The sequence below is a fragment of the Theropithecus gelada genome, chromosome 5 (genome assembly GCF_003255815.1).
Source record: "Theropithecus gelada isolate Dixy chromosome 5, Tgel_1.0, whole genome shotgun sequence".
In the NCBI taxonomy this organism is placed as follows: Eukaryota; Metazoa; Chordata; class Mammalia; order Primates; family Cercopithecidae; genus Theropithecus; species Theropithecus gelada.
The window spans coordinates 87,244,749-87,259,999 of NC_037672.1; the positions used below are offsets into that span (position 1 = coordinate 87,244,749).

General features: G+C 44.9%; 1 protein-coding gene across 4 annotated transcripts in view; it reads right to left on the reverse strand.

Moving 5' to 3' along the window:
* KIT (KIT proto-oncogene receptor tyrosine kinase) overlaps positions 1–11,188 on the reverse strand; it is an 83,365-nt gene extending 72,177 nt beyond the window's left edge. For all 4 annotated transcript variants that reach the window (XM_025385348.1, XM_025385346.1, XM_025385349.1 and 1 more), the window contains exon 1: positions 11,041–11,188. In XM_025385348.1, coding sequence (XP_025241133.1) covers positions 11,041–11,107 — 67 coding nt within the window. In that variant the 5' untranslated portion in view covers positions 11,108–11,188. The remainder of the gene's footprint in view (positions 1–11,040) is intronic.
* Positions 11,189–15,251: the final 4,063 nt, after the last annotated feature.

Genomic DNA, 15,251 nt, shown 5'->3' on the forward strand with positions numbered 1-15,251 from the left:
CTTTCACACTTCTAAAATCTCCAGTAAATATTTTCCCCAGAAGCCAATTGAATCCCGTTCTAGAAATACTTCTTTTCCAATAAAAAGAGACACATTAACTTCCAGAGCTCTTTGTGATAATGCTCTCCTTTGTTCTAACTCTGTCAACTAATTCCTCTGCTTAAGAACCTACGTAGGCCATTATATTTAAATTACTTGGAGTCCCGGAGTTGTTTGGAAGAATTTTCTAACACCCTCAGAAATGAGTTACCTGGGGTAAAGCCAAATGAAGGTAGATATTTTGCCTCACTAAGCAATTTAAAAATACAAGGTAAAGGAGAACCGTTTCACCTTTTTCATTTTCCCTCTTATCTTTTTCTTCTCGGTCAAGAATGAGGCATTCACTACAAGTGCTATCAGACACGCCTTTTCCTTAAGTGACAGAGTTCTGCCCACCACAAACAGCCGCCTCCTCCTCCTTCCCCGGACTCCCTGGGTTGGGAAGGGCGGCCACCAGTGTGTCCCTAATAGCTTTCTAAAACAGGACTGGGGGGATCCGGGGAAGAATCTCAAAATGTTCCAAACCACACAGGCCCCTTATCAAGGTTTGCAGGCTTGTTTATTGCTGTCTTTGCTTCAATGAATGAACTGACATAAATAAGGTGTATTATTTTGCTAAATATTTAAAATATGTTAATAAGCAAATGAAAGGTCATCTACTGCCACAATCAGAAGTTGAGCCCACAAAATCTCTAATCTTGGCTGGGGTGGGGAAGGTGGGTAGGGAGAAGGGAGCAGAATTAGCCTTGGACTTAAAAACAAGTAAAAATACATATCTATACTGGATGTGCATTGAACACATTGAATAGGTAATATATGTGAAAGTGATATCCATACTTTTCCATTTTTAAGTTATTTCTCTGAATAGGCAACTACTTAGCCAGATTAGATTTACAAAACTCTCATCACATATAGCACTGCAGGAAAGACTTCAATTATTGAAGAATAAAAATCTAGGTGCTCTAAAAATTATCCCATCTCATCTCCCACTAGTCTCTACAGACATTCCGTTGGTGGGAGCAGAGCCTTCTGGCTAACTCTAACCTTTGCTTCTCTTCTTCACATCTTGACCAAATTCCACCCTACTCTTCTAAGATTTAATTCAGGCCCCTATCTTCCTTTGAATTGGCCATTCAATTCAAGAAGTGATGCCTATGTCCTCCAAACCAATGGTAATGAATAGGACCGAATTGTTCATTTAAATCTTATTACAAATCCTGTAACATTGGCACCTACCCAGGACCATCTTCCTATAGGTCCTAGGCTCCTTAAAGGCAGGGATCCCATCTTAGGTATCAATTTCGAAGTGACAGGTATTAATAAAATGTTATCAACCAGTAGCTGCTGAATTGCAATTTCATTTCCACCACCTTCCCCACTGGACCACGGGCTGATCTCAAACGTGCCACTGAGCCATGACCACAAAATGACCAGAGGGAAAGGACAGATGGAAAGGGTAGTCAAGAGTGGTGGGTAACCAATCCACCCCTGAGTAATCAAGAGAAAAGGACTTTGGGAGCCGTCCTTCATCCTTACAGACTTTCTGGCTACGTGCTGCGTTCCAGCACAGCGATTCTTAGGGTAGGGCTAAGTGATTAATCATGGATTTCTGTAGACCTTGAGCTTCCTTTTATTTGTCTTATTTTGACACTCAGTTTAAGCTATCACACAGTACAATTTCTTCTGTGGTTAGATCCCGCCACACCTAACAGATCGATAACCCATTTTGAGGCTGTGGGTTCTTTACTGGCTGTTCTCAATATAGCCGAAATTGTGACTATAGTAGTGGATTATGTTAGAATCTAATCAGCATTTATGAGAAACTCTGCTCCACAGCCAAGGCAGTGAGGAAAGAAAAACAGTTGGTTATTTTCCCATTTCTGAATTATTCCCAAACGATTTCAGGCAGGCCCTTAAAGGGCCATCAAACCAACAGACTTGGGGAGGACCTAAGAACCATTTCAAAATGACAATTACTTGGTTTTCCTCACAGCTCCAGCAAAGGCCCTATAACCGAATAAAGTTTCTGCCAACTCTTCCAATGAAAGAATTTTCCCATTAAAAAAAAAATTTCTGGACGGAGTGGCTCACGCCTGTAATCCCAGCACTTTGGGAGGCCGAGGCGGGTGGATCACAAGGTCAAGAGATTGAGACCATCCTGGCCAACATGGTGAAACCCTGTCTCTACTAAAAATACAAAAATTAGCTGGGCATGGTGGCGTGAGCCTGTAGTCCCAGCTACTCGGGAGGCTGAGGCAGGAGAATCGCTTGAACCCGGGAGGTGGAGGCTGCAGTGAGCCGAGATCACACCACTGCATTCCAGCCTGGCGACAGAGTGAGACTCTGTCTCAAAAAAAACAAAAACAAAAACAAACAAACAAAAAATTTCAATTTCCTTCTGGGGCAATTTAAATGACTCTCATTTTGTTCTGCTCTTCACTCACACACTAAAAATATTTTAAGACTGTCATTCACTAAAACTTCCCTCACCTTATCTTCTCCAGGCTTAATAAATCCAATTTCTTTAAGTTGCCTTCAAAGGACCTATTTTCCAAAGCTTTCATCAATTCTATGTCCTCCTCTATACCCAATATGGCCATTTTATTCTGAGAAAAACAAAAAACATACCTTCAACATGGCCTAATGCAGAGAAGAATCCAGGATTCTCTTCCTAGTATACACTTCTTTTCATGAAAACTTACTTTTCACCGTATGACTGGTTCACAGTTAACATACCATTCTTTATAATCCCCAATGCTACCATAATATTATAGAGTCATGTTCTGTGACTTTGGGGTTTAGTTTTATTTCTTACAGAGACCTGACCCTAAGAAGAATTTCACTGACATCTTCCCTCCGTGTCTGTGAAACTGAGTTTCAAGAAAATGCCGCTCACAAATAATCAATGAACAAATAGCAGAGTCCAACATCATATTCTCTCCCTTAAATAGGCTACTCCTCTTGGCTTTATTTCCACTAATTCCATAGTACCAACATTACTCTCAGTTACCTACACCCATGATAATTCCAGTTCTCCTTCCCCTCAGTCTCAACAGTGCCTGATGAAGGTGCCCATAAATAGTCCGAGTGAGTGAAGACCTGCACCTTTATCCTCCTCTTGTGTCTTAAGGGTACTTTCTTTCCAAAGCATGCACCCTAATACCCAGGTCCTATACCCCTTCACCCAGAGATAATCTAAAGAGCCCATCTTCTCCCCAGCTCCCCAACACATAACTCGTAGCCGTGAATTTAACGCTCCTAAACAGTCTCCACAAAAAATCTCCCTTAGATACTTGTATGCAAATGTTCATTACAGCATTGTTTGCAACCTAAATGTCCATCAAAGGAGGAATAGGTAAACAGAATGTGATCTATACATACAATGGAATATTTTTCAGTCTTAAAAACGAAGAAAATTCTGACTTATACTACAACAGGGATGAACCTTGAGGATGTTATGGTACCGTACGTGAAATAAACCAGTCAAAAAAACACAGACAAATTCAGTATGGTTCTGCATTTGCGAGGTACCTGGAATAGTCAAATTCAGAGACAGAAAGTAGAATGGTGGTTTCCAGAAGCTGGGGGAGGGAGCGGGGAGCTGCTCTTCAATATGTACAGAATTTCAGTTTTGCAAGATGAAAGTGTTCAACAATGCGAATGTACTTAACACTATTGAACTATACATTTAAAGATGATTAAGGTAGTAAATTTCACATTATGTATGTTTTACTATTTTAAAAAAAAAAAAAACAGGCCAGGTGTGGTGGCTTACACCTGTAACCCCAGCATTTCAGGAGGCTGAGGCTGGGGGATCGCTTGAGCTCAGAAGTTCGAGACTACTCTCTACAAAAAATAAATTTAAAAAATTAGCCGGATGTGGTGGCACACGCCTGGGGTCCCAGCTACTCAGGAGGCTGAGATGAGAGGGTCATTTGAGTTCAGGAGGTGGAGGCTGCAGTGAACCATGATTGTGCCACTGCACTCCAGCCTGGCAACAGAGCAAGACCCTGTCTCATAAATAAATAAATGAATAATAAAAACAGACTCTCCCTTAGTCTTGGTTGCCCACAGCAAGGGAGTGTCCAAGTTTTAAGGCAGGGTTTGGCCTCTGGCCTCCTCAGACTATTGAAACAGGTTGGGGAGTGTGTCTAACTGGACAGAATGGTGGAATAGGCAGCCCTGGACTAGTAAGCAAAGCCTGGGGAGCCACTCCTCGGTCAAGTTCACCTTAGCCTTGACTTCAAAGCCTTCTTCATAACCTAGACCAAACTCAGCACTAAATACACATTCCCTCCATGCTCCTTGAGGCTAATAAGAGGAGTCTTACCTTCCCAGCCAATTCCCTACCTCCAGCCATCATACCAAAAGAAAGGTTTGATAATCCTCAAGTAAGATCCTAATGCCTTGCTCCATGTACTGCAGTTTTTTCCAGCTGAAGTCACAACTATACTGCCCTCTTCCTTTAAGGTTCAGAAATTAATCTCAAATATTATCTCCGATGTGGATGTTTTTACTGATTCCTGATCTCTATTACCTGCCCATCAAGATTTAAGCTCATCTCCTTGAAAATCCTGCCCAGAGCACTTTGCACGTAAGACAACCAAATTCTACTTCAAATCAGGGGCTGTGCTCTTGCCCTGGCCCTCCTCCACCCCCAGCCTGTAACGGAGGACCAAGGCATGGGGATTGATAAGCCTGTTAAACTGAATCCAAAATGTTTACTGAGCATTTATTATGTTCAAAACTTAGTATAAGTGCTGGAGAATAGAAAAGATGTTAAACTAATACTTACTGAACACCAACCACTGTGTCTAGCCTGGGGCAATGGCCAAGTTCAGCTTGGTCCTTGAACTCCTAGACAGAGCAGTCAAGGAAAAGCTCCTCGACTGCCTACATGAACTTATTCACCTAGAGAAAATGGCCACTTGCAGATATTCCCCCCATCTAAACTTTTATCAAGAAATTTGTATCTCTTTTGGTGGAAAGTAACCCAAGAATACAGCTAAACAAAGGGCCAAGCATATAAACATGCATTACCACTAATTGCAGTATATTAATTAAATGTAACAACTTCATCTTAATATGAAAAAAAAAAAAAACACTCTACATATTCTATTTACACATTTTCAACGTTTTCTAAGAGGCAAAGCTGAAAGGGGAACATAAGAAAATCAGCCCGATAGTGGAGTCCACACACTTCCTCTATGAGGGGCACTGTGCTAAACACATTACATGCAGAATCTCATTTAATCCTCACAGGGGCCCTATGTCATCATCTCCATTTTACAGATGAGGAAATGAAGTTTAAGGAGAGGTTAAGTGTCTTGTCCCAGAGCACACAGCAGGGAAGAGGCAGAACTAGAATGAAAATCCAGGGTGTCAATTTCAGAGCCCAAGCTCATAATTAACTGATGCCACATGTCCTGAATAATAATTTGGCTTAAACCTTAAATTTTGCAAAAATGTTGAAAACCTGTCAGAAAGGTATGCATGGGAAGATGTCTAACAAGTGTGTCATAACCAAAATGTAAGCATGACAGTTAAAACATAAGATGAATGGGAAAAGTACCAGACACAAATGTTTCTGTTGAAGAAATCTTATAAGATGTGTAGTTTGTTTTTTTCCCCCCCAGAGAAAGAAAAAGTTCAAGATCTATTCAATCTCTAAGACTAGAGATTTCCTCTTATCAAAAGCTAAATAAAACAAGACCAAAAAAATTAAAGTTTATTTTAAAAACTGTCGGCTGGGCATGGTGGCTCATGCCTGTAATCCCAGCACTTTGAGAGGCCGAGGTAGGTGGATCACCTGAGGTCAGGAGTTCGAGAGCAGCCTGGCCAAAATGGTGAAACCCTGCCTCTACTAAAAGCACAAAAATTAGCCAGGCATGGTAGTGGGTGCCTGTACTCCCAGCTACTAGGGAGGCTGAGGCAGGAGAATCACTTGAACCCGGGAGGTGGCGGTTTGCAGTGAGCAGAGATTGCGTCATTGCACTCCAGCCTGGGTGACAAGAGCAAAACTCAATCTCGAAAACAAACAAAAAAACTGTCAAGTTCATATTTACTGCTACCCATGCTCAAGAATCATAGAGAAGTAGTCAAGTTCTATATATACCTGAGGCATTCACTCATTTATTAGGTGCCTATCCCATCCCAAACCCTGTGCTAAGAATCTTTACAAATATCTGTAAGGCCAGGTGCAGTGGCTCATGCCTGTAATCCCAGCACTTTGGGAGGCAGAGGTGGGCGGATCACCTGAGGTCAGGAGTTCAAGACCAGCCCGGCCAACATGGTGAAACCCCATTTCTACTAAAAGTACAAACATTAGCCGACCACGGTGGCAGGTGCCTGTAATCCCAGCCACTCAGGAGGCTGAGGCAAGAGAAGCGCTTGAACCCGGGAGGCGGAGGTTACAGTGAGTCAAGATTGCACCATTGCACTCCAGCCTGGGCAACAGGGCGAGACATTTTCTTAAAAAAAAAAAAAAAAAATCTCTAATTTTTAGGGCAATCATCTTAAAAGAGGGGGCATTATTCCCATTTTAGGGACAATAATAATTCCTGTTTTACAGATGATAATTATGGCTAACACATATTGAGCCTCTACTATGAGGCACCATTCCAAAAGTTTTACATGTAGCAACACATTGACCAGCACAGAGAGGTTAAGTAATTTGTCAAAAGTCACAGAGCTAATAAGTGGCAAAACTAGGATGGACAATGAAAGCTCAAAAAGGTTAAGCAATTTGCTCTAAGGCCACCGAGCTGTCAGTCATGAAGCCATCAGACCAACACAAGGTAGGCAGGCCTGTGCTCCTCCCACTTGTCATCTGCCTGGTTCCAGGGCCATATTTGGATTCCTGCACTCACCATTGCCCAGTGAGAAATGCCTAAGGGATGGCAGGCCCTAGAGCCTAATGCAACCTGAAGAGCACAGGCCTCATCTGCAGGAGCCATGACCTATAATTCTTAAAGAGGAGACATAAATAGAGATCTTGATTTTAAAAAAATCTCTAGATTGCTTAATACCGCCTCAATGTTTTCTGAAAAGCATCATGTAGGCCAAAGAAAACATGTCTCCGCGGGCTATCAGATTACAACTGCTCTTTACTTATTAAGAGTCTGAGGTCAAAAGATGAGCTACATGATCATGTCCAAAAAATGTCAGAAATCAGAGCTGCTGCGCCAAGCGAACTCAACTCAATTCCTCTCTACATACAACAAAGATTTACACTGGATTTGCCCTCCAGGCAAACTTTTACCTCCTCTAATTCACCCCCAGGCCTTCCTCATTCTGGACTTATAGCTGTGGCAATATCTATTCAAGTTACCAAAACTGCACATGAAATCTGCATATTTGGATTCCTGCAAATGTCATTTAATCTCAACTTTTAAAAGTTACCACACATTAATGCAGCAAAAGAAAGCACTTCCCACATCCTAGCCTGCCAACTCTTAAACTAAATTCATTCTGAAGAAAATGCTGCCACAGCCTTGACCACTACTTTGAAGGGGTCCCCACACTGCAGTCTAGCTCTGAGAATTCCGCTAGAGACACCGAGGTTCATTTCCTTGTGTCCGTCTTTAATCAGCTGGAAGAGACTTGAGGAAATGAGTCAAAACCCTAAGGGTAACTTCGAAGGGCTGTCAACAACAGCAGCACAATTCATCACCACAACAACATCTGTACATAAATGTGCTCCAAGGGAAGCCTGCACAATACTTGGCACATTTCTGACGAGAATTTCTTTTGGGAGAAAAAATGGCTTTGGATGGTATATTGTCGTTATTTCTCACCGTGCTGTCCAGGGTAAATAGCCAATGGCATCAGCCATTATTGGGGGTGTTCCCTTTTACACCTATGCACAAGACCATTTTTATGTTTTGGAGTGGGAGATGAATTTTTAACTGGCTTGCATCATCATTTTAGAAATAGCTTACCTTCATTTCTGAGGGACGCTAACTAGAATGAGACAGCTAACAACTAAGGCCAGCATACCACGGGGTCAAATGCCTACAACCCTTCCTCCAAGCTAAAATTTAATTAATCCTCCCTCCACAAATACTCCCCTTTCATAAGACACCCAATTCTAAATATTTTTCACCAAAATTGGGAAGGCAGTGACATTGGCCATTCTGCATTCCCAGAACTTCCAACAATCCCTGGCACATAGTAAAAACTCATTAAATATTTTTGAATGAGTCTTACTACAGATTCTGGTGAATCATGTGAATGGTTATAGAGCTGGGCACATAGAGCCAATCTCATCAGGCTTCACCACTGATGACTTGGCGCTTATCCTTAGCCAGTTTCTCCAGCTGTAAAATGTTAGGGGTAATAATAATACTACTTCCTAGGCTCATTGAGACTAGTGGAAATAGCAGGTAAAGCCCCAAGCAACAGGCCTGGCACACAGTTTCCAACTGAAGAGCAACAACTATGTATAACACACATGTCATACAAAATTTAAGGCCCATTAGAAAGCATGCTATAAATGCACAGCATACATGATTTAGAGAGTCATAAGGAAAAAATATGGGGATGAGTGGGGGGAAAAACAGAATAGGGATAAATGAATTATCTGGGATATTTATTTGGGATATTTCCAGCAGGATAATAATTTAGACTGCCTTGCATCCAGCTGCTGAGAATGACTCCAGCCTCACACCTGCAGGAATGAAGCGGGGAAGGTATGATTCACCATTCCTTGCAGCTTCATCCTGTTAGGCACAGGAGCTGTAATACTGGGGTGGTGGTGGGGGAGGAGAAGAATGACGGTTAGGACAAAGTGGGCACCTCCTAGCCCTCAAAGGGCAATGCAGAGGAATATATGGGAATTGAGGGGTGGGAAGCATAAGCCACAGCTCCTTGCTGCAGCCAGGGGCAGACGGTCAGATGCACCCATACTCCATGAGGTCCCCGTGAGCAGGAGAGGCAGAGGAATTTCAAGGAGGCAGACAGGGACCGGGGGAACAGTTGAAAAGAGTGCTGAGTCTACACTCAGAACATTGGAGAATTCTGGACCCAAAGGATCCTTCATGATGCAGATGCCTCCTTGTACTCTGGAGGACACTGGGTTCCCCAGAATTTAAGCAACCTGCCTTAAGCAACCTGCCCAAGGGCACGCAGCCAAGAAATGGCAGAGAAAAGGAGAACCCAGGGGACAGATCAAGGCTTTGTCGTTACACCACACTGCCCCCCCAGGAGACAGACTTAAAATTCCCTTTGCCAAAAATCTATTGGGAAGAAGAAAACCATTGATTCTTTTAATTTTGTAAAAGGGAGATATTCGATGTGGTCTTTCTAGTCTCCTACTGGGGTCTAGTTCACATACCTTAACTGATATTAAAAAGGTCAAGGCACAAAAACATAAAGACCAGATGTGTTGTTTTAAGCTAGGTGATCAAATCCTCCAGGGAATCTGAACACTCCCTCGTGACCCCTGCTGACCCCTCCTGCTGCACAGGGGTCCAGATGCAAGGCCTCTCTGCCCCCACAGGAAAGCCCTCACAATAGTTACAAGACCAGGACGCGGGAGACTGCTCCTGGAGACTTTATAGAGAAACTGACCAGTAGTAGACAGTCTCACAACCGTTCATTGCGCCGCTTCCTTTCAAGCGCTTGATTCCAGCTAAGACTCACTTTCTATCCTTACACCATCAAGGTAACCTTAAAGGTTTGTTTTAAAAATGACCTGGGAGAGAGCAGTGCTTCAAGAGTGAGCTGGGCGACCTGCACTCGCGCGCACCAGCGACACCTGGAAAAAAGGGAACGAGAGGCAGAAATCTGACCGAGGGGCTCCAGCAGCCGGCAAATCCTTCACCTAAGACCCAAGTTCCCGCGCGGATATATCTGGTTTTTTGTTATAGCTTTAAGAACTGAGTAGGATTTGCAGAAAGTTCCACTCCATCTCCCACCCTACCCCCAGGCAGTCCTGAAGTATAGATGTCCCCTCCCCGGGGACAGGGAGGCGGGCGGTCACTAATCTCAAAAATTTCCGAAGAAAACAGGACCTGCGAATACAGGTCGCAGATACCGGGACTACGGGCTTCCAGAGCCCGCCAGGCAGGCCGGGCACACTGGCCGGCGTGCTAGGCAGCCGGGATCAGGGCACGCATAATCCCAGCACGCTGTCCCTTGCCTTCCGGGAGCAGGCGGCAAACGCAGCCTCCAGCCGCCCCGGGGCGCGTGGCAGGAATGAAACGGCGCCGCGGCCGAAAGGGACGAGCACAGGATATACGAAAGCAAAAAGTCTGCAACCTAGCGGCTGCTTTCCACACGCCCTGCCCAAGTTGTCCCCGTACCCACCACCTCCAGGCTCGCGGGAGTCCGGCCCCACAGCCACACGCCGCGCACTCCCAGAGCAAAACCCTAACCCGGAGGCGGGGAAATCCGCAGGCTTCGATTCGTCTCCACGGGTGGCGCCGTGAGCAGAGGCGGCAGCGGGTCGGTCCCCAGCTCTGGGCACAAAGAGCGCCTGCGGTTGGAAGGCAGCAGCCGCAGAGGAGAGAAAGGGCTCTCTAACTTTGCCCTCCGCGCGGCGGAGAACCTGCAGGCAGGTCCTCCTGGGCACCGGTCACACACACGCAACTTTTAACAAAAGGAAGCTGCGGCCGCGCCTCGCACGGCGAGAGAAGGCGCTCGGTGGGAACCCCTGAGCCCCTCGCCTCCGCCCCCCGCGCAACCTCGGCACAAAAGCCACCCCAAACTCGCACGCAGCCTGCAACCTCGCTCACGCCTAACCTCCCCTCGCTGTCCCCATTCCCGAAGAACCCCGGCTTCGCGTCCCCACCACTAGCAGCTGGGGTCTCCTCGCGCAGGTGAGCGAGGCAAGGCGCAGGAGAGTCCGAGGGACACCTGGAGTCTCCCCCGGAGACTGGAACGCACGGGCACTGAGGGCCCGCAGTCCTCTCTCCGGATGCACTCCGGCGTGTACCACCCTCCCGGGCACAGGCTTCGCCGAGGAGTCGCACGGTCGAGGTGCCAGCCGCGGTGACCCACCTGTCTGGACGTGGAGCAGGAAGAGCAGAACGCAGAGAAAATCCCAGGCGCCGCGAGCGCCTCTCATCGCGGTGGCTGCGCTGGGATCCGAGCTCTGGTCCACGTTCCAGCTCTCGCCCAAGTGCAGCGAGCGCGGCAAAGCCGAGCCCCCAGAGCCGTGAGCGCCGAGCAGCAGCCCCTCCTCCCAGCGCCCTCCCTCTGCGCGCCGGCCACGCCCCTCCTCGCCTCCCCTCCCTCGCGCCCGCCCGGGTCTCGCTCCTTCCCGGCGGCGTCTGGCCCCTGCTCTTTCGACGTGTTAATGCCGGGGGGCTGTGCCTGCGAGGAGGAGGAGGGCGCGCGCCCCTTTCTCTCTCCCCCTCTCCACCCTGGGATGTGGTCGGCCCGCCCGAGGCCGTTCCCGGACCAAAGAGGTGCTGCCCGCTCGCTTTGTGAAGCTGGTCACCACGCGCACGTTAGGGCACGGGCCCGCCACCTGCCAGGTGCTCCCCAGACAATAAAGGACGGCTGCCCGTCCCTCGAGCACGTTCGGGCGGGAGGAGGCTGGACGCCGCTGCTGGTGGAGGTGACACGGGGATGGGGAGGGGAGCGTTAGGAAATTGAGCCCCGACATTACCCTCCAGGCCTGTTAGGAGCGCGTGGCACCGCGGTAAAGGCTGAGCCCGGCTTAGCTAATTGTTTCTGCTCAGTTTCTCCACCTGCTTCGTAACCTGTAAGAATACAGTGGGTTCCTATTGGTCGGCGTGGCCTCCGCCCAAGAAGCCCCTGCCGGGACTTGTGTGGAGATTGGGGCGGTGAAGTGGGGAGGGGCGCGTTGCAAAGTTTGCTCTGGGAGCCCAGGTTTTCATACACATTTCCCCCTCTGCCCCCAACGCTGCCAACCCCAGTAATGATTTATCTGCCTCTGTATCAGACGACAGTTTTAGGGCTAGGGATCCCTGTGTTCCTCTTAACTGCCCTTGCCGGTCCCAGGAGCAGAATAAAAGTACAATGATTCTCTTAAGCCAGATTTCACTGCCCAGAAAGTGCTTTACCCACAGTCTCATGGTGGATCCTTGAACGGAAAGCAACACGGTATCTGTATAGGGGTTAATAGTTCTTCCCCACACCGACTCTTCTTTTCATGCTCACGATAACAGCTTTGTGAGGAGGGTAGAGCAGGTATGTTTATTATTGTAGTGAGGGAAGACCCAGGGCTTGAACCCTTATTTGAAGACCTACTCCAAGAAAGATGAGCTTTCCCTATGGATTCTGATAAACTAAAAAGACATCCCTCCTGAGAGCTTAAGAATGGAAAATAAATGGCAGATGCCCATGAGAAAAAGGGATAGAACAGATACACCTAGACTCTTCTCTGAAGTATCATTCAAAATTTATAGTTGCCCAGCTGCCCCACTCCATTTAATGTTGAAAGCTCTCCTGTTGTTTAATAGTGTGAGGACCCAGGTTGATTTAAGAAAAAAGATTTTTAAAGTTAATCACTTAAAAATTATCAGTACTAGAGGATGATCAAATGATCAATGTGTATAATTGCCTCTCTTTAAATGTAAGTATTTATTCACTCAGCAAGCATTTATTTAGTGTCTGCTGTGGAGCAACGAGGAGCTAGGTACCAGGAGTACTATTATTAATAGACAGATAAGCAGATGTGGCCCCTGCCCTCACAGTCCTTATAATCAAGTATGGGGACCTACATCCCAGTCTCCCAGCAAAAGGTTCGAGTCATGTGGCTGTAGGAGAACTGAAATACAAAAGGTCTCTGTGCTCTGGGCCATCAGATCTCATGTTTTTCTTAGGATGACAGATAAAAGATACCACTCAAAGCAATCATAAGTTTCTGGGATCTTGATTTATTTCTAAAATCCATTTTGAATTGAGAAAAAATCACTATGAGTTAAAATATCAACATTATGCCTGAGAGAGAAAATTTACAATTTTCTTCTTCAATCAACTGATATTGGAGAGGATAACATCTTCAAAAGAGTGGGTGAAAAGAGACCATATTGCAGTTTAATTCTAGGCAAGAAACTTCTATCAGGAAAAAAAAAAAAAAACACCTCAATAGGGAGTTATAAAATGTTGGACTGTCATTCCAGTTTTTCATTCAGCAAATATCTTTTGAGCATCTAGGTAGGCATAAGACCTACATAAATGAGTAAGACAAAGTCTCTGCCTAGGGGAATTCACAGTCCAGCAGGGAAAATAGGTACTCAAATAAGAAACTATAATATCTGGTAACAGAATTTGTGTTCAGCCGGTACACACCAATTTGGCCTTATTGGTTGACACAATATTGAAATCCTTGTGTACTGATTACAAAAAAAAAAAAAAAACCATCCCCTAAAACATCTCCCAACCCAACCTTGAGACACACTACATCTCCTTAGATCCAGGAATTAAAATGTTAATGCTGGCCACAACAGAGAGCCTCCAGTACTTGTACCTTTAGGGTTGTTAGCTGTTTTTAGTAATACCCCCTGCCTGTTACATAAAGAAAGGAAGCATATATATAAGGCACTATGAGTGGACATATGTGCTGTAATATATAAGGAACTATATTGTAGATCAGCAGTGTCCAATGGAACATGGGCAATGATGGAAATGTATATCTCAGGTAGGATGTATGGATTAATTCTATACTGTATTTTATGATAGTCCTGGGCATGTTCAGGGATTGTGCTTTATGTATTTCATTGTTTTCATAATTCTTTTAGCAAGGACTCTCGATTGCAACTTACAGAAGCAGCGTAAATTAACTTAAGCAAGCAAACAAAGAAGCCTAAAATGTATTGGCTCTTATAACCAGAAAGTCCAAGGATGATAGTGTTTCAGACTTTCCTAGATCCAAGGACTCAAAGTTTTCAGGACTTGAAGGGTGAGTGTGTGTGGATGCATGTGTGCACAAGTGCACGTACACTTTCCTCCTTTATCCTCAACAATACTTTCCTGTGTTGTTCTGCCATCCTTGTATACACTCAGGGCGGCTCTAGGCTTACAGCTCACTAGTACCAACGGAAGTAGAGCTTTCCTGCCCCCATAAACATCTCCTATAAAAGTTTATGGGAGAAACCGAGTCTCACTGACCTGGCTTAAGTCATGTGCCCATTGGGAAGGAGCCAGAGGGATAGAGTATGCTGATTGGCCATGTCTGAGTCATGTGCCCACCCCTGAAGCCAGGGTCAGGGGTCCACTTCACACCAGTGGACTGAGATGGGGAGGGGTGCATCCCCAAAGAAAAATTGATGCACCATCAACAGAAGAAAGAGGAATAATGCCACCCAAATACAACTAACACAGCTAAAATCTCGAACTTGAAAATATTTTATTATATTTCTGACAGTATAAGTAAAGATACTTATTGTAGAAAACTTGGAAAATATCAAAAATTATAAAAAACAAAAAAAGCACTCAAGATACAATCACTAAAGAGTTTAATATGTTCCTTTCTTTTTTCTCTGTTTATTTGTGAGGTTTTTTTCCCTTTACATAATTTAAGATCTTAGTATATTTTCAGTTTTCTATCCAGCTTTTTCACAAATAACATAAGCATTATTATAGATCATTAAAAATCCTTTGGAAACATACTGTTTAATGGCAGTATAATGTTCAGTTGTATGGATGTACCATAATTCTGGGTGTTTAATCATTTCTCTTTTTTTTCCAATTTTTTTACTATCATAAATTACTTGATGATTAATATCTTGGTGAATAAAACTTGCCTGCTCCTGATTAGTTATTAAGTATGCATTCCTACCCAGGGTTGGAACTACTACACCAAGAGTATAATCCTTTTCAAGTTTGCTTTTTAATAGCTTTTCTTGGTTTTCAGCAATCATCTGAAAGTCTTTTGTCCATAAAGTTGAAGAAATGAATAGATTAATACAATCCCCCTGTTTAGATTCTATACTAACAATAGCCACTTCGCAGTTTGTGAGTCTGAAAGGAGATAATGTATGGTCTTCATTCCAGCTTTCATTCAGTATTAATTGAATGAACATCTCTGTGTCAGATGTAGTATATTAGGTGCCAGGGATACCAAGTTAGACAAGACACAGATGCTGCCCTCATGGGATTTCCAGCAAATGAGGGGAGAAATTAATAAAGGGGCAAAAATTACATGGCATGAAGTACTCTAACAGAGCTATGCACAGTAATGTTTGCACACAGAGGAGCACCTGTCCGGTGAGCTCATGTGGCCTCCCAGAGAGGTGGCC